The following is a 20,763-nucleotide window of genomic DNA, read 5'->3' as shown; positions in this document are numbered from 1 at the left end:
TAATCCTCAGGAATTAGAATCTAAGCAGAGTAATAAAGACATCTAGCCTTCTTTTTTTTCCTGTCATTCTGAGTGGTCATTTTCCAAAATTGCTGTTTTGTTTCTTCAGTGAAATGAGAAAGCATGTCTAGAAATCGGACAATGACTCAAATCATATTGTCGACCGAATCAAATGGCTCCGAACTAGAGACCTACCAACCAAAGAGAATTCTAGAAAATGGACAATGACCCAAATCAAATTACATTACTATAAAAGGAACTGATGGATGAAAAAACAATAATGTTCATGGATTTGATTTTGACAGCAGGGATGGAAACTAGAAATCTATCTTCCTTTCATGGTCATTCTCTCTAAACAGGAAACAAAAGGGATTCTAGAAATCTGACAATGGCCCAAAACACATTACTTTAAAAGGAATGGCTGGAAGAAAAAGAAATAAATAATGTTCATGAATTTGATTTCGAAGCAGTGACAAACACAAGAAATGCACCACTTTTCACTGTCGTTATCTCATCTCGAGAACCAGCAATCGAAGGGAATTATAGAAATCTGACAATGACCCAAATCAAATTACATAACTATAAGAGGAACAGGTGGAAGAAAAAGCAATAAGGTTCATGAATTCGATTTCAAAGTGGTGACAAACACATGAAATGTGCCTTCTTTTCACCGTCGTTCTCTCTAAAACCAGCAATCAAATGGAATTCTAGAAATTGGACAGTGACTCAAATCAAATTATATAACTCTAAGAGGAATGGGTGGAAGAAAAAGCAATAAGGTTCATGAATTTGATTTCAGAGTGGTGACGAACAAAAGAAATGTACCTTCTTTTCACCGTGGTTCTCTCTAAAACCAGCAATTGCATAGAATTCTAGAAATCTGACAATGACCCAAATCAAATTATATAACTCTAAGAGGAATGGGTGGAAGAAAAAGCAATAAGGTTCATGAATTTGATTTCAAAGTGGTAACAAACAAAAGAAATGTACCTTCTTTTCACCGTGATTCTCTCAAAAACCAGCAATGGAAGGGAATTCTAGAAATCGGACACATAACCATCAGAGGAATCAGCAAAAGAAAAAGCAGTAATGTTGGTGAATTTGATTTTGAAAGCAGTGACAAACACCAGAAATGTACCTTCTTGTTAACATCGTTCTATCTAAAACCAACAACAAAAGGGAAATTTAGAAATCAGACGATGACCCAAATCAAATTACATTACTGTAAATAAGAACCAGCAGAAGCAAAAGCAATGGCATTCATGAATTTGATTTTGAAAGCTGTGATGAACACCGGACATGAACCTTCCTTTCACCGCCGTTCTGTCTAAAACCATCCGGCAATGACCCAAATCAAATTACATAACTGTAAGAGTAACGAATATAAGAAAAATCAATAATTCATGAATGTGATTTCGAAAAAGCGGCAACAAACACAAGAAATGTACCTTCTTTTCAGTCTCTCTCCAAAACCACATAAAAAAAGACTAGCTCAAAATCAAAATGTTCCAATGCCATGAACAAGACCAACTTCTTCCAACCTGTTCAAATCCAACCATTAGAAGTATGAGAGAGAGAGAGAGAGAGAGAGAGAGAGAGAGAGAGAGAGAGAGAGATCTTAATGTATAGTAATCTAAATCCAATCATCTTACAAGAAGGAAATGAGAGAAGTAACAAGATTTTCACGTATCAGAAAGTGATTGAACTAACCTCCAAACACATCCAAATTACAAATCCTCCATTCCATGCATACAAATGAAAACAATGAGTGTACATTTCTCACTTCTCACCAGAGGCAGAAAGCAGAATCAAACTGAGGAGTTGTACCATAACCTGGTGGACCATGGTGGACTATATTCATGCACCCACCCATTGTACAAATTGAATATATATGCTTCCATCCAGACCATCCAAATCAAAGGTTCCATCATGGATGGAGCTTGGTGTAAATACAACCATTCAATTTTTTTCGTTGAACATCGGCGCTACGACAATTTTTAACAGTCCATTTGATGGTCAGTGATGAGATGGCTACGATCATTTTATCATTGGACAGTATAGATTGACTACTTATATGACAGGTGTATGGTGGATGGATGCATGCATATGATCCACCATACTCTACTGGAATTTGATATTGCCGTTAAGCTTCAAACAAGTCCAAATTACAAGCCCTGCTTTTCATGCATTTAAGAGTAGAAAACTACCCAACAACCAAAAGATCAGCAATAGACAAAAGCCGGAATCAAATCACCTGAACAAAGTGCAATGGGTTAGTCATTCATCGATCTGGACCGTCCATTTATTCATCTACTATGGGCTGCCATGGTGCCAAAATGGGCTGATCGGATGATCTGAAAAAAATGGACGGTAGAGATTGAAATTAGAAACCAAAGAGACCAAATCATCATCTTGAAACATCTATTCAGTGGCCGGATTTGGTGGTGTGGTGATGTGTTTGGCATTGTGGGGCCCACCGTATTTATTATTATTATTATTATTTTGTTATATATCCACGCCGTTCATCTGTTTTGCCAGTTCATTTTAGGCTTAAAACCAAAAATGAAGCAGATCTGAAGCTCAAGTGGACCACGCCACAGGAAATGACACCCACCGTTGAAACATTTCTTGGGGCCGCTGAATGTTTATTTGCCACATCCAACCTGTTGATTAGGTCACACAGACCTGGATGAAGGGAAAATACAAATATCAGCTTGATCCAAAACTTTTGTGGCCTCCAGAAGTTTTTAACGGTGAGAGTGCAATCACCACTGTTTCCTGTGGTGTGGTCCACTTGAGCTTCGGATTTGCTTTAATTTAGGGTTCATGCCCTACAATGAGCTGGTAGAATGGACGGACGGCGTGGATATAAAACACATACATCAAGATAGGCCCCACATCCCCAACACATCACCACCTGATCAAGGGAGTGGCTTGATCCTCCGAAGTGGGTGGATCCCTGACTCTAGCGCCCACCTTGATATATGTTACTTACATCTACACCGTCCATTAATTTTCACAGATCATTTTAGGTCATGATACCAAAAATGAAGCAGATCGAATTCTCATGTGGACCACACCATAAGAAACAGTGGTGATTGAATATCCAGAATTTAAAAACTTTTTGGGGACCACTGGAATGTTTATTTGCCTTTCAACCTATTGATAAGGTTAAAAAAGGCCTGGATGAAGGCACCACAAAAATATCAGCTCGATCCAAAACTTTTGTGGCCCACAATTTTTTAATGGTCAATCACCACTGTTTCCTGTAGTGTGGTCCACATGAGATTTGGATATGCTTTATTTTTTGGATCATACCCTAAAATGAGCTTTTAAAATGTATGGTCAGCGTGGATGTAAGTCACATACATCACAGTGGGCCCTACAGTGAAAAGATCCACCCACCTTGGTGGATCCAGGAAGCCGCGCCCCTGATGCACGTCCCTATTCTGCATGTCCCACCATGGATTGCTTATGGCTCCAAAGAAGCAAATTGGTTAGATGATGGCAATCATCTGTTTATGATTTAGGATCTTCAATCAAACTGATCGTGAACCATGGCCTAGTCTTTGTGGTACGATGAATGGACGGTTCTGATCGATGATTGACCATCTTTCAAGTCAATTATCAGGTGGGCCATCAACATTTGGAAGTGGTGGTGCCTTGTCTTCCTCACATGTACCGTTCATGTACACAACATCCAGACCATCGAAACTGTAGACCAGATTGTGGATGTGGCATTTCTCTTAAATCACGAGATCCTGAAATCCTAGCCATCCAGTTGATGGCTATCAAATGGATGTTTAAAATAGTAGGTCGTCCAAATTCAAAACCCAAAAGCAGATGGCTTCCATGATATTATCGATGTATTTTTTAAATCATGCTCCATCCATAATCAGATCCGCGATTTAGACGGTCTGGATTGTTCTATGACTATGCCATGCGTACGGTTGAAAATGGTGGTAAACTACCATAGGTGAGGAATTTGAAATATTTATAAATGGTGGCAAACAAACATCTATCACTTCCTCCCGCGAAAAAGAACTACCTGAGAGAACAGAGCTGGAAGAGCGCATCCAATCCCTCCTTCAAAAATGCCCAAACATGAAAATCCTGCGGCAAATCCACGCCCATTTACTAACGTGCGCCCTACCCTTCTCCCCTAAATCTTACGCCCTCACCAAAATCCTCGCCTTCTGTGCTCTCTCCCCTTCCGGCGACCTTGCCTATGCTCGCCAGGTATTCGCCCAAATCCCGAATCCCAACGTATTCTCTTGGAATTCCATGATTCGGGGATTGACCCAAGTCGAAAAACCCTCCAAGGAACCCATCTCTCTCTACAAAGAAATGCTTGAATTGGGTTTTGCCTATCCGAACAGCTTCACGTTTGCCTTTGTCCTGAAGGCCTGCGCTGTCGTTTCGGCTTTTGAAGAAGGCCTGCAAATACATTCTCATGTTTTTCGCCACGGGCTTGACTCGAGCCCATTCGTGCAGACTGGGCTGTTGAATTTCTATGCGAAATGTGAAGAGATTGGGTGTGCACGTGGGGTGTTCGATGAAATTTCTGAGAGGAATTTGATCGCCTGGAGTGCGATGATTAGTGGGTATGCAAGGGTTGGGTTGGTTAATGAGGCTTTCGGCTTGTTTAGGGAGATGCAAAAGGTGGGGATTTGCCCGGATGAGGTTATGATGGTTAGTATCATTTCAGCTTGTGCAAAGGCGGGTGCACTGGATTTGGGGAGTTGGATCCATGCATTTATTGACAGGAGTAGGATTAAGCTTGATCTTGAGCTTAGTACTGCGCTTGTCAATATGTATGCAAAGTGTGGGTGTATCGAAAGAGCGGTGGAGGTGTTTGATGAAATGCCCAATAGAGATACACAAGCTTGGAGCTCGATGATTGTTGGATTGGCTATTCATGGGCTTGCTGAGGATACACTAGAGGTTTTCTATAGGATGGGACAGGCCAAGGTAATTTGATATGATCTTAATTTATTTGGAATCTTGTCTAATTCCAAAAAGTGTCTGCATTCAATAGGGTCTAATTCATAATGGATTGGGCGTTTCTTATGCAGGAGGTTCGAGGATGTTCTTTGATGGACCTCTCTGACATTGTGGTTCTTTAATTGTAGGATGTTTGTTTGTCTTTTTCTTTTTGTTGAGTGGGCCTTCAAGAGTCCCTTTTCTTGGGTTGTTTGGCCTTTTAGCTCATGCCTTGGTCGCAGAGTGACAAATGATTCACTTGTGATGGGCTAATTGTCACTTCTGAAAGGGGGAGAAAGAATGTTGAGTTTCATGATACACTAGGCTGTAGATAGTATACTGCTGATCTGTTCATGTGCTACATATCAGCAGATACATTTACCTCCCAATAATATAAGGAAAGCTTTTGCTCTTTTGCAACAATTATAGATACCTAAGGGTGTGTTTGAAAGGGCTATATTTGCATCAGATGGAATGCAAGTGGCCGAAATGATCTTTCTGTTCAATTTGCCTGCTTGCGTGTTGAGGTCACTTGCTATTTCAAGTCAGTGTCATGAACTCCCTCCATTCAGCTCAATGCAGGAAGGATCATTTATATGTATACTTGAAAATGAAGGATTTGAGAGAGGCGAAGAATGGTATTAACCCATCATTTGGTTATCTATGCATATTGTTTCTCATGGATATAGAAATCTACCTATTTTATTAGTAGTGTTGTATTTTAAGCTTATCCGTATACAATATATCCATGAATATATGTGCACATGTAACCTTCTTCTTCTTCTTCTTCTTCTTCTTCTTCTTTTTTCACTCTGTTTTTTCGTATCAACTGTAGTAAACCCGAACTTTTCATTCACTGATATTTTTGGGATTTCCATTTCTTTGACTGACTTTTTTACTGTCTTTCTAATGATTAAAAAAAAAAAAAAAACGAATTAAATGCATGCATTTCCCATTCCTTTTTTTTTTTCCTGCTGTTTGTCACTTTGCTAACTATGAGAAACAGATCATGTTTTCCTGGAGTTTCCGTGGATGGAAACAGCTTGAGTTATAGATATGGATTCCATAAATCGTCATTTACACAGAGCCAAACAGCATTGGGTTTGGCAGTGCTGGTAAAGTGGTGAATAAGGAAAAATTCTGCTGCTCTTCATGATATAAAACATTTTCTACTTGAAGTACACTACCACGATTAGAATCATATTCTATCATGAAAAAGGCAGATTCTACCTTATCTGATATGCACCCAACATCCTCAATGGATGAGTTATATTCGAACTACATCTGATTGAATACAGAAATCATTGTCGGCCAATTGACCCTTTGGCTCTTGGATTCCTGAAGTCAAGAGTTCCCCTTCAATTCAAATTCAAATATTTCATGTTCTTTTTTTTTTTCTTTTCTTTTTGGCAGTTGCTATAATGGCTCCATCAATTTGCAGTCAATTTCTCTAATATACCCTCTATTTTTGCTAATTTCTCTCAAGTCGATCTGCAATTATTTTGCAGGTAAAGCCTAACCAGGTGACCTTCATAGGTGTTTTGTCCGCTTGTGCCCATAGCGGATTAGTATATGAAGGGCTGCGATTTTGGTCATGCATGCTTGAGTACGGGGTCAAGCCATCAATGGAGCACTATGGGTGCATGGTAGATTTACTCTGCCATGGTGGACAAGTAGAAGAGGCATATGAATTTGTTGAAACCATGCCTATTTTGCCGAATTCTATTATTTGGAGGACTCTACTTGTGGGGTGCAAGAACAATTGGATGCTGGACAAAGGAGAGAGAATTGCTGAGCGATTACTCGAACTAGAGCCGCTCAATGCTGAGAATTATGTGCTCCTCTCAAACTTGTATGCATCAAATCGACAGTGGGAGAAGGTTAGCTATGTGAGGAAGAAAATGAAGGAGAATGGCATTAAGGCCATGCCTGGTTGTAGCTCGATTGAGGTGGATGGCTTTGTGCATGAGTTTGTGATGGGTGATGAGTCGCACCCAGAAGCAAAGGACATAAGGGAAGTGTTGATGGACATATCTGAGCAGGTCCGCCTTGTGGGGCATGAGCCATGGACATCAACAGTTTTGCATGATGTGGGTGAAGAGGAGAAAGAGAGTGCCCTTTTCGAGCACAGTGAGAGGTTGGCCATTGCTTATGGGATGTTGAAGACAAAGGCACCTGTGGTGATTCGGGTGGTTAAGAACTTGAGGGTCTGTGGCGATTGCCATGAGGTGACCAAGATCATCAGCAAAGTGTACGGCCGGGAGATTATTGTTAGGGACCGAGTTCGGTTCCATCGGTTTATCAACGGAGGGTGTTCTTGTAAAGATTACTGGTGACTTTCAATCCTACAAGAGGTTGCATGTTTTTTACAGGCTTCACGATGTACAGCCTTACACAAACGGGACTTGCATGTTGAAGTGAAGGTAGTTCTTTGCTGCAGGCATATTTTAGACATTCATCAGGTGGGCTTGTCAAAGAATCGCTGACAGACAGCATTCATATCAAAGAATGGCATCAAACACATGTCCAAAACCAAAAAAAAGAAAAAGAAAAAAAGAGTACACATTCGGAATCCTCACTTTTATGGAGAATTTTACCAATAATTCTTGAGAATTTATCCAAAAAAAAAAAAACAGAGAGGCTGTTTTGGGGCTGTATTGGTTTTGCTGGCCAATACGCCTGCCAATACCATTCGTAATACCTTGAACAGGACATGCGTGTATGAAATGCACGGAGGTCTTTGCTGCAGACATTTGAAAGGACATTTCATGGCCCAAAAATCGATCCAGTGCTTCCATCAGGTAATCCATCACACTATAGTTGCATGAAGCATGAAGGGAAGCAGTAGATTCAGGTGCAGGAGTGAAGCATTTGTTTTTCAAAATGTTAGACAGCTTGGAAGCTGGAGCATGAGCATGAGTATGAGGTGTGATTCAGAGCAGGAGCTACACCTGGGTAGAAGGTTCGTGCAATGGAAGGCCATACATATGAGTGGCCATGAACGCTTGATAAGTGGACCCACTTGATTTCTGGGCCACGGGTTGCTCATAGTCTGAACTGCCAGATGGATGGTCCTGACTGCAAAACAGGTGCTACCTTCACAAATGCTATTATCTAAGATCTGTAATGACATGTTAAGTGCTAGCTGACACGCAGCGGGAAATTATTGTACTGACAGGGTAATCTACAGTTGCCAAGGTAAAGCAGTTTTCTCAGTTACAGCTGCATTTGGAGATGCTGAGTCATGTGAAAATTCTTGCAATTAGAGCAGGTTCAAGGATTGCTTTTCAGGGACCCTCATTGCAGAATGCAACTCTAGAAATGCTATCGCTTGGGTGTCAGAAGAAAGCTGAGCGCCGTAGCAAGGTTTGAAGTACTGCCTGAAAATGTATCGATTTCGCTTCCAAAAAGTACTGATGATTCACATCAGTAACCTCCCAATTCACTCGTTAAAAGCCCATATCTTAGGGGTACGAGTATTTGAAATGTTCATTAACATGTCTTATTGCATTTTATTGGGGGGGGGGGGGGGCGCATCATCCACTGTCCTAATGACTAATGAGTCATTGTATTTTTGTTTCTCAGATGAGCATCCGCCGGAGTTTCCTTCGGGTGTTGTTGAGTTTAGAGATTTCTGAGTTTGCTGAGTTATTTATTTATTTATTTTCTGAGTTTTGCCGAGTTGGAGTCCTGTGTTTCTCGTAGTTTAGATGCAATTGTACTAATTGGAGGTTTTTGTTTTTGTTTTTGTTTTTGTTTTTTTGTTTTTTGAGTATTAAATATGTAAGAAAGGATTTATTTGGTTGTAAATTAATACCCTTAAAATAAAAAATAAAAAATAAAAATCAGTGGCGGGAATCATATATTTGAAAATATGGGTCGGTGGATGATTGGTGGTTGGAGAGTAGCAACGGCTGACAACTGGTTTGGATACTGGCGTCTTTCTTGTTAGGTACAGCTACTAGTCGCAATGGGCGGGGCGGGGCGGGGATTGTGTACAACCCTCACCGGGACCTAGCTAGAGACTGGTGGTCCAGTCAGAGGATCTGTGGGCCCACTATGATGTATATGTTTTATCCACTCCGTTCACCTATTTTGAAAGATCATTTTAATGTATGAACCTAAAAAAGAGGCAGATTGAAGGCTCAAGTGGACTGCACCACATTAAGCAGTGGGGATTGAATTCCTATCGTTGAAAACTTCCAGGGCCTGATATGATATTTAGTTGCCAACCAACCTGTTCATAAGGTCATATAGACCTGTTGGAAGGAAACACATAAATACTCCCTCTTCCAACGGAAGTTTTGGATGGTAAGCTTTCAATCCCTTCGGGGGTATGGTCCACTTGAGCATTTTATGGGATGGTGCCTTAAAATGATATTTCAAAAAATATATATATATATATATATATATATATATATATATATATATATATATATAGAGAGAGAGAGAGAGAGAGAGAGAGAGAGAGAGAGCTAGCCGTACACGAGCAGCAAAAGCTCGGCAACTTGCTCGACTCGGCTCAAAAAAGTTCGACTCGACTCTAATCGAAGTTGAGTTCGAATCGAGTTGAGTTGATTTTTGGAGCTCGAAATGAGTTCGAGCCGAGTTCAATCTTGCCCCAGCTTGACTTAGCTCAACTCAAATAATGCTCAAACTTGGCTCGACTTGACTCGGTACAGGGTATATATATACCCTTCAAAAAAAAAAAAAAACTACCCCACCTTTTTGAAAAGGACTCTCCACGCACCAAGCTCGTCCAACACGAATCCCAACGCATCTAAGCCTTTGAGAGGATTGTTCAGCGCGACACACTCTTCTGGTTCATCACTGGGATGAAATCCTTCCTCTTCAACCAGCCCGACCACATTCTCCTTCTCGATGAAGCCAGAAAGCTCCACCGCGAGCTCGGCTTCCCCCATGGCCGCAAGGTGGCCCGCTCCATCACAACGACATCCCTCCCTCCAGCTCTACCGCGGTACCGATTGCAAGATCTAGCGCGGTTTCACTGACTTAATGGAAGATCTTCTCTAGGAAGAGAATTCAATCATGGATGTGCTTGAGCAATCCCGCATCATGACCATCCGTAAGCTCCTGATGATGTTTTCCAAACACCGAATTCCCCTCTCTCTTTACTCTCTCCCTCATCCTTCCTTACCTGCACGGCTGCACTGACACATGGCCCATCTTCCTCCTCCTCCTCCCTCTCTGCTCAAACTCGGCTCAAAATCTGCTCAAACTTGGCTCAAACTCGGACGAGCCGAGCACGAGCTGCTGCCGAGCCGAGCCGAGCTGAGCACGAGGTAGGACTTGAGCAATGCGAGTCGAGCACAAGTTGGGCAAAGCTCTGCTCGGCTTGACTCATGTACATCTATCTCTCTCTCTCTCTCTCTCTCTCTCTCTCTCTCTATATATATATATATATATATATATATATATATATATTTATTTATATATATATATATGGAAATGGTACTATGAGGTCGAGTTGTGTGGGCCCCACTGTGATGTGTGTCGAACACTACCCCATCAGTCAGATGCACGATTCCATGGTGGGTCACGAGCTTAAAAATTAAGTCAAACCATGACTTGGGTGGGCCACACCACATACAACATTTGAGAGGGGTTATCCTCCCATTAAAACATTCATAATCAGTTATTGGGCTCACTGGGATGTGGTTCACAAATCCAGCCCATCAATTGTGTGTGTCCCACTTGGATGAGAGGTCAAACCAAGTTTCAGCCACATCCAAAACTCATGTGGACTGCACCAAATGCTTTTATACGTTTTAGGCATGTCTTCACATGGATTTAGATGGTATGGCCCACCTGAGTTTTGTATATAGATTATTTTTGAGATATCCCATAACCCAAAGGGGACCTATCAAATGCATGGCGTTGATGTCCGACACACATCAATATGGGGCCCACACAACTCAACCTCATGGGAAGTTCCCCTGAGGTGGACCTCATAGTACCATTTCCCATATATATATATAGGGAAATGGTACTATGAGATCGAGCGCATAGAACCATAGCATACGGTCGAGTTGTGTCTTAGTGTGAGCCGTTGGATGATAAATTTTCAAAATATACAGTGGTGATGCCATCTTAGAAAAAAAAAGGGGGCAAAACTGAATAAATTAGAGTTATATAATCTTGGGCTGTGCTACCGTCACCAATTGTGTGGGGTCCTCCATGATATATGTGTTATATCCATACCTGTAACACTTCGAAAATCGGCACCCGAGTATATATACTCCGATCTCGAGTTTCTAGGTGTTAACCAAATGAAAATACATATGTAGTTTCGTTCAGATTCACATCAGTTCCACACACGAGCAATCAGAGTAGCGCAATTTAAATTAACGAATTCAAAGCAAGGTAGAGATAACAAAAATAAATAAATATGGGGCCGACAATAAAAATATAATTAAAATATGGTGTTCGCCCAAATGAGAATTATACAAACCACAATAATTACAATAGGAACAAAAAAACAACTACCAAGTGGGAAGAACCTAGAGATCTACTGGGCGCCTCGAGCACACCACCGAATGATCCTATTGTTGAGTTATCTACATATGTCAAATAGAAGGTGTCAAATGCTAATTTAGTGAAGAAATATCTCTAAGATTGTTACTTGGGACATTTTAGTGATTAGCAGGTTCACAGCAAATACATATTAATATATATTATATACTCAATCATATTATCTTTAATGCATAATTATTAAACAAGTTATACATGTTACCAACACAACAAAGCGCAAGTAATGATTGCATAATAAACAAACATTTTCCTAATCTATTTTGTAAGTATATTAATGCGATTATGAAATGATGCATGCTTCTCACAATCCAACACCCCCTCACAAGTGACTTCTACGCCTATTTCGCAAATGACCAAACACTCTCTCACAAGCGACTCCAACGCCAAATCGCAACATCTTGTTTTAATGCATGATTAGCCAAGTGATTATTAGTTTCAGTTCATACAGCAGGTTGGCGAAGCTAGGATACCGACATTATATCACAAGTCCTTAACCGGATACATGGTTCGTTGCCGCACATAGCGACTCCTTACCAGTGTCCCTTGATCTAAATTTAGGTGTCACCCGTTTATCTCACAAATCAACAATTCGAAAGGTATGGTACGATACCTAAATGTATGAGGATCAACCCGGTATGGGTCGTTACCCAAACCGAGTATGATCACTCAATTCCGAGGTGTGAGCTTATCACATAAAACCAAAAACATATAAGGAAAGGGCTCATCACCTAATTCCATTTATGCCCGGGTGGTTTGAATGGTACTCTAGCACGGAACCATCGGCCGCGTAATTTGACGGGGGTCGTTCGAATAAGGACCTATCACTTCCATTAGTGCTCGATGGTCACTACAGGGAGGCTCGTCACCTCAGCGTAGGCCGACAACATGAACATAATATCCCATACCACCATGCCCTGCTCCTAAGTCTTGGTTGCTCACTAGTCACTACGGGGAGGCTCGTTACCCCAGCGTAGGCCGACAGCTTAGACACAGTGTCCCATACCACCATGCCCGGCTCATGAGTCTTTAGATCATATCAATAATGATTATGAGTAGACTAAATCAATGATAACGGTAGGATCCTAGATTTTATTGAATGTTATACAGTCACCAAGCACAAGAATGATCGAGCTTACATTAGATTGATATGATCGACTATGGAGGACCATAGGCAAACCGGCGTTGGGTGCAAAGCATCCCACATAGCTCCAACCACTGCCGATCGTCCATGTTCAAATCCAGTCGGCCGTATAAGCCTGAGATAGCCTCCCTAAAGTGGGCTATCCACATATTTACATAATTTGCGAAGCTCGATCCACCTCAACAACACAATTCAATCATACTAGTATTTTTAAGCATTCAACATTTAAGAATTTTTATAATATTAAGAGTTTTATGTTATCCATTTCATCGAGCATGATATCAATCAAAAAGCAAATAAATGTATTTAATAATTCTAAAATGCCAAGTAGAAGCTTGGGGCTAGATCTTCACCTTTGAGTCAAAATCTTGGACTTGGATGCGGCCTTAGCGTCGGGAATATTGGGAAAAACGCTCCAAACCTAAATTAAAACATAGGACTATCGTTAATGATACAGATTTAGTCATAATTAAATATTAAACAATAAATTATGGCTTAACTAAATCAATTTTGTTGATCCATCAACTCGGTTCGACAAATCGAGACTCGTAATCAGTGTACAATCGAAACCGTAATGGAATAGGGCCCGATTACGACTCCCTCAACAATATGGACTGCTTTAATTGATAATTATGACTTGAAGCCCTAACATACTCAATCATAATATTAGGGTTTGTGAGAATCGACGAAAGCAAAATGAGGTTTCTAACCCTAATGGCTCAAAATGAAAGAAATGAAAAAAAGAGATGAAAAGACATGTAAGGAACTCTTACCTAGTAAGTAAGTGGAGAATCCAACCTAAAATCTTCAGATTTCATCCGTGGAAGACATGAGATCGGGAATAGAGATGAGGTCTTGCACGAATCCTATGTGCACGGGGATGGGATGGTGTGATCCGGCACCGGGCCTCACCATCTCTCTCATTCCTCTCCTCTTCTCCTCTTCTTTCTCTCATTGGATTTGCAAATTGGTATAGGAGCAAATGAGACCCCTAAATGACCTATTTATAGCACCAGATTTGGTGCAAATAGCCTTAAGGGTTGGGTTTTTACTATATTAGCCCTAGGGGATTGTGTTTTTACTCTTTGGGAGCCATTACAGGGCGTAGGGGTCGATGCCCGTCGTAGGATAGTTGGCTCTAGTGATGATCTATGCATAGACACAATCAGCCCGCCATTTGGATGCGTCAATCAACGGATATGATTAGAAGTCTGTTCAATAGTCACCAATGATCGATCGGGGCCGCAGTTATATGGATATGTTTGGAAAAATATCATTAGTCGGTATTCCGATTCTGGCCATGAATTGACGGTCTAAAAGCTACAACTTCATAAAAGAACAAAGTGGCTAGTTTCACTTAAGTTACAAATTTTCATATAAGGTATTCGCACAACCCAAGCACTCAGCTTGTGAGTCCAAGTTGAGTGATTCGAGGCATGATATCGATTCGATGTCCTGCGATGGACGTCAAGCCGACAAATGTCTTTCTATAATCTTGGATTTAATGGCCCACTGATGAGCGGTCTAGATTTTGTTTGTATAATCGGGGCATTTCTGGAATGAATTGAGTATCGAGATTTCTTGTGAGAAATGATTAGGGTTTGGATTAGCTAAGTTCATAGTGTAGACTATTTGCAACTAGCGAAAATGATGGTTCGGTCATAATTACCCTAACTAAGAACCATAATTCAACTATATTTGAAACTACCTAATTTAGTAAAATATACTAAAATAGAAAGTTTAGATTTAATTATATAGGATGACTCTTAGTATGATTAGAAGCAATTTTTAAGAAGACGCTGAGTATAAAAATTCTAAGATGAAAAAGACACGCCCAGCCCATTAACAACGTGTAGTTGTAGAAAATTTTCAGTTTCAATAGTTCTATTTCATATAATGTTTTTTAGTACTTTTAGTTACTAGATTATTTTTATTATTTTTTAATATTTCATCATCAAGTCTACTTTATCTCCACCAAATGTCATTAATTTTCAAATTCTAGAAAAATTCTAAAAATTCTAGAAGTATTAGCTGTCTGAAACCAAGATTTTTGGTACAGTTTCCAAAACGGCCTAAAATTAAATTTTTTTTTAAATATTGTTTTTATTTACTATTTATTTTTATATGAAACTAGACTCATTAAGTTTCAATCTGGCTTTTGAATCACATCAATCGGAGTTGTAAATCATATGAATTTTTGAAGTTAGTGCATTGAAATTGTCAAAATCCGATAGTGTAGAAAGTTACTGAACAAGGGGGCATGGTGGAACCGCCGATTGCATGGTGGAACCGCCCCCTGCTGCCCATTTTCTGTAGTGGCACCTCCCAAGATTGTCCAAGAATGTATTTTTTTTGGTCTATGTGCCGCCGGAATCGGTCCCCACTCCTTTAAGTTCAAATTTTTACTCTTTTAGGTGATTTTGGTGGACCCCACATCATCCATTTTGATCTCAAATACATACGAATGCATGCTCGGACATGCACTTAAATCATTAAAGCAAAGGTAACGCCCAAGGACATCCAACTCCAAGTTGCAAAAATCTGACACGTTGCAATACCGTCTATCCATTTTGAGATATCATTTTAAGGCTTTACTGTAAAACTTAGGCAGATCCAAACCTCAACTGGACCACGACACAGAAAGTGGGGACAATGATGCCCACTGTTAAAACCTTTCTACGGCCCATCATAATGTTTATTTTACATCCAACCTGTCCATCACGTCACACAGAACTGGATGAAGGGACTAACCAAATATCATCTTGATCCAAAACTTTTGTGGCCCCGAGAAGTTTTCAATGTTAGGCGTTCAATCCCTACTACTTTCTATATAATGGTCCACTTGAGCTTTGGATCTGCTTAATTTTTGTGCTAATGTCCTAAAATGATTTTTTCCAAATGGATGGACGGTGTAGATATAATACTTATATCATGGTGGGGCCACGGAACTTAGCGACGGCAACATGGTAGGTGGTGTGTGGCACACTAGCCTTTCCGCTTCCCATGCGGAAGGGGACGTGGATTAGATACCCGACAGATTGAGTAGCGAGTCGGCTACTGAAGTGACATCACCAAGTTATGTGGGTTCCACTATGATGTATGTGTTATATCCATACCGTCCATTCGTTTTTAGATATCATTTTAGGGTATGGGACAAAGAATGAGTCAATTAAAAATCTGTAGTAGACCCCACCACAGAAAACTGTGGGGAGAGTGATTCCCACCGTTGAAACTATCTTAAGGCCCACCATAATGTTTATTTGAAATCCACCTGTTCAAAAGTTAAAAAAAGACATGAAATAAGAGAAAACACAAATATCAGCTTGATCTAAAACTTTTGCGGCCTTTAGAAGTTTTTAATGGTGGGCGTCACTGTCCCACTATTTTCTGTGCTGGGATTCACTAGAGCTTTGGATTTAACTCGTTCTTTGGATATTGCCCTAAAATGATCTCTCCGATGGATGGAAGGTATGGATACAAAACATACATCATGGTGGGGCCATGGAGCTTGGTGACGTCACTTCGATAGCTAGTCTCGCTACTCAACCTGTCAGTAGCTAATCCGCGCCCCGCGGAAGGGAGCAGATTAGGTGTGGCCTCTGCCTAACCTACGACAGTGCGTCCCTCATTGTGGCACCCAACTTGATCTACATATTGTGTACCCACACGGTCCATCTAGTTTGGAAGACAATTTTAGGTCCTGATTCCAAAAATAAAGAAGATCCAATTCTAAGGTGAACCATACTATCAGAAACAATGGTGATTAAATAATCACCTCACAGACAACCTATCCTCTAGATTCCGTGGGAAGCAATTTTTATCTACACAGTTAGGTGGGCCCATTATAATGTTTATAAGAAATCCACCACGTTCGTTCACTTTTTTTGGTCATGTTAGGACGTGGGAAAAATAATGAGGTATATTTATAATTCAACAAGGCCACACAACAAGAAAATGTGAGTAGTTAAATGCCTACTATTAAAACCTTCCTAAGGTCTACCATTATTCTTATATGCTATCTATACTGTTCACAGGGTCATTCTTACTGGGATGAACTGAAAATACAAAAATATTAGCTCAATCCAAAACTTCTGTAACTCACTAATGTTCACCAGCTAACATCCATTCCTCACTATTTCCTGTCGTGAAGCCTACGTGATTTTCAGATCTGCCCCACTTTTTGTCTCATGCCCTAACGTGAAAAATAAAAAAAAAAAAACAGATGGATGGTGTGGATTTCTCACAACATGATGGTGGGCCCTAACTAACTTCCTATCACATTAAGCCTCCCCAAGAGGTTGTCGCATTTTCCCGCGCATTTTGAATGTTTATCATCCAATGGCTCACGTTAAGACACGACTCGACTGTATGTTATGGTCCTATGCGCTCGACCTTATAGTACCATTTCCCCATATATATATATATATATATATATATATATATATATATGGAAAAGGTACTATGCGCTTGACCTCATGATAAGCTCCGTGAGGTCGAGCTGTGTGGGCCCCACCATGATGCGTGTCGACCATCAACACTGTGCATTTGATGGGTCCCCTTTAAATTATGGGACATCCCAAAAATCAGCCGTATACGGAACTCAGGTGGGCCATACCATCTAAAATCATGTGAAGACACCATTAAAACATATAAAAGCACTTGGTGGGGCCCACCTGAGTTTTGAATGTAGCTGAAACTTGGTTTGAACCCTCATCCAAGTGGGACACACATAATGGATGGGTTGGATTTGCAAACCACATCTCGGTGGGCCTAAAAAATGATTATGAATGTTTTAATGGTGCACGGCCCCTCCCCACTTCTGTATGTGGTGTGGCCCACACAAGTCACGGATTTACTTGATTTTTGAGACCTAGGCCCATGATGGAATGGTGCATCTGATTGATGGGGTAGATGTTCGAAACGCATCACGGTAGGGCCCACACAGCTCGACCTCATGGGACGAATTCGTGAGGTCGAGCGCATAGTACCTTTTCTATATATATATATATGGAAAGGGTTTTATACGGTCAAGCTCATGGGAACTCCCCACCATGATGTATGTCGAACATCTACCCCATTAGTTAGATGTACCATTCCATAGTAGGCCTAGGGCTTAAAAAATCAAGTCAATCCGTGACTTGTGTGGGCCACACCACATACAAAAGTCGAGAGGGATTACCCTCCATTAAAACATTCATAATCATTTTTTGGGCGCACCGAGATGTGGTTCACAAATCCAGCCCATCCATTATGTGTGCCCACTTGGATGAGGGGTCAGACCAAGTTTTAGACGCATCCAAATTTCAAGTTGGCCCCACCAAGTGTTTTTATATGTTTTAGGCATGTCTTCACGTGATTTTAGATGGTATGGCATCAAATACACAGTGTTGACGTTGGACATACATCATGGTATAGCCCACAGAACTTGATCGTATAGAACCTTTTCCCATATATATATATATATATATATGGGAAATGGTACTACGAGGTCGAGGTCGAGCTATGTGGGCCCCATAGTGATGTGTGTAGGACATCAACACCATGCATTTGATAGGTCCCCTTTGGGTTATAGGATATCTCAAAAATAATCCGTATATGGAACTTAGGTGGGCCATACCATCTTAAATCATGTGAAGACATGCCTAAAACATATAAAAGCACTTGGTGAGGCCCACTTGAGTTTTGGATGCAGCTGAAACTTGGTCTGGCCCCTAACCAAAGTGGTACACACACACAATGGATGGTTTGGATTTGTGAACCACATCTTGACGGGCCAAATGAACGATAATGAAGGTTTTAATGGGTGGATAATCCCTCTCTCAACTGTTGTACAGCGGTGGGTGCCAGGTATACCCATGCCTATGTTGGTCTTGAAAGGGGCACCATGCCCATACACATTAAGGGTGTTGAAACCTATTACGTAACTTATTTATGATTTATAAATTTCAGAAAGAATTAAAATAATAATAATAATAATAGTAATCTCACCAGCATACCATAGTACCATGGTTTATAAATGGGTAATTGGAATTTTTCCTTGGCATGCACTGGCTCTTAATTAAATCATGCAAATTGGGGACCCACACTGACTAGGCCATCACCGAAAAATGAAAACAGTTTAACAATCTTAATATCCAGACTCTTGCTTTTTTGCATATGGCCGATTGGATACTTTTCATTTCACTTATCCAATAAGTGTTGTTATAAAATGATTAAACCACTATAAATTTGTAGTTCATGGTCCATCTAAATTCACAGTGAAAGTTATGGTGATGACTGTAGTTAAAATGAGAATGTTAATAAGGATGAATAGCAAGATGAAGAAGGATGGAATTAGAAATGAATGCGTTGGAAAAAAAACTTCCAAGTAGCAACAATAAGTAGGAAGCGGATTGCATCTTGTCCCATCTTGACAATAATCTGTCTAGGTAGAGGGTATGTGGGGCCCACCATGATGTTTGGGTTTTATCCATGCCGTGGATCCATCTTGATGTTAGTTGAAATTTGAGCCAGATCCAAAGGACCACAACACAAGAACTGGTCGTGATAATGACACCGACTATTGAAACCTTCCTAAGGGCCACCGTAATGTTTATTTGCCATACAACCTGTTCATAATGTCATATAGACCTGGATGAAGGGACAACAAAAATATTAGCTTGATCCAAAACTTTTACCGCTCTCCAGAAGTTTTTAATGGTGGGCATTCAATCCCCATCGTGTGGTCCACTTGAGCCTTGGATCTACCCCATTTTTGGGTTCGTACCCTAAAATGATCTAATGAAATGGATGGAAAGCGTGGATGAAATCATACATTACAGTGGGCCCCATAGAGCATTACCTAGATGGATTATCATCCATGCGGTGCAAAACACAATCTGCTTCACAATAATAATAAGATGATGAAGTAGACTTAAATAGTTGGATCATGAACAATGGATATCAAGAACCATGTTGGTTAGAAGTGAGTTGATACAAATTAAAAGCTTTGAAAGAGTAATGTAAAGACTCAAAAGGGTATAAAAAGAGATAATAGGAAAAAACTTGATTACTTGTCTCATTGAAGGTATTGACCGTGGTAAAGTGGAATAGAGGAAGAAGATATGTGTAGCCTATCTAAAATAATTGGGATACTACTTAAATATTGATGATGATGAATCCATCTAAATTGTGGCGCACAATTCAAATGATTTAGTTTGAAATATTAATTTGTATGTCACATGTGCCACCATCAATGTAAAACAAGTGATGCGTATCAATTTGGTCCATTACAATTTTCATTAAGTACTAAAATTTTTCTCTTCCATATTCCAATTTTTGTTTGTGAGGGGCATAACATGTGACGCCCATTGTGGTGTGTCTGTCACGCCCTAAAATTTGGCACCCGAGTATGTTTGGCTCCAATACCATATATGAATGCATGACTTATATATTGTATATATGTTTACATTCTATTATTCACACATCCATCATCACATGATTTTCATTCATTGAATATAGCAGTTCTAACACTAAACAAATAAGCATCAGTTAAAGAAAAATAAAACATTCACAATTGAACTATTAAATTCATCACCATGTCTGTCTTATTAACACATCTAATCATTATCATAATTTAAGCTCTTACTTAAAGTTTATTACAACAAATTTATAACACTCAAAAGAAACTAAATATGAAGCAACTCTCTTCGAACACCTTGAAATCTTATTCTTGAAATTTAAAATTTTTGAAAAGAAAAAAGATAAACTACAGGGCCTATTTAGTAGATCTCCACACAAGTTTTGAAAAAATAAAATGGTTAATCCAAATAAAGTAGATTCCTTCAAAGTTAAAACCTTATGTGAGTTTAAAAGGTAAAAATCAAATTAATAAGATATCAATGCAAATACATACGTACAGTATGAATGAAGCAAGATATGCAATAATCAATATGGTTTAACTTTTTGAATAATTAGGGCTAGTTTACACCAGTTGGTCAACACTTTTGCAAAATATAACACTTGGCCTCGAAGTTGTATTTTGCAATCCCAATATGCTCACCCAATTGGTCTCGCAGTGAGTGACCCATTTATATATTGGCGGGTCA

The 20,763-nt window shown here is 40.0% G+C and overlaps 1 protein-coding gene and 1 long non-coding RNA gene across 2 annotated transcripts; both read left to right on the top strand.

Moving 5' to 3' along the window:
• The first annotated feature begins 920 nt into the window (after positions 1-920).
• LOC131250566 (pentatricopeptide repeat-containing protein At2g02980, chloroplastic-like) lies at positions 921-7,586 on the top strand. Its single transcript, XM_058250854.1, has 3 exons — positions 921-1,134; positions 3,977-4,971; positions 6,492-7,586. Exons 1-3 carry the CDS (start codon positions 921-923, stop codon positions 7,317-7,319), a joined length of 2,037 nt encoding a protein of 678 aa, XP_058106837.1. The 3' UTR covers positions 7,320-7,586.
• A 162-nt stretch (positions 7,587-7,748) lies between these two features.
• On the top strand, positions 7,749-8,481 carry LOC131251113 (uncharacterized). The gene is made up of 2 exons (XR_009173589.1): positions 7,749-8,072; positions 8,162-8,481. It is a non-coding gene; the product is annotated as an uncharacterized LOC131251113 (long non-coding RNA).
• Positions 8,482-20,763: the final 12,282 nt, after the last annotated feature.

The sequence above is a fragment of the Magnolia sinica genome, chromosome 7 (assembly GCF_029962835.1).
Source record: "Magnolia sinica isolate HGM2019 chromosome 7, MsV1, whole genome shotgun sequence".
In the NCBI taxonomy this organism is placed as follows: Eukaryota; Viridiplantae; Streptophyta; class Magnoliopsida; order Magnoliales; family Magnoliaceae; genus Magnolia; species Magnolia sinica.
This window is presented reverse-complemented; position numbering and strand designations above follow the sequence as displayed.

Excerpts from the sequence above, each read along its gene's own strand:
- LOC131250566 (XM_058250854.1), top strand. The coding sequence starts at position 921 with ATGGGTGGAAGAAAAAGCAATAAGGTTCATGAATTTGATTTCAAAGTG. Across the intron at positions 1,135-3,976 it reads CAGTGACAAACACCAGAAAT|GTGAGGAATTTGAAATATTT; the intron begins GTACCTTCTTGT and ends AAACTACCATAG. Across the intron at positions 4,972-6,491 it reads ATAGGATGGGACAGGCCAAG|GTAAAGCCTAACCAGGTGAC; the intron begins GTAATTTGATAT and ends ATTATTTTGCAG.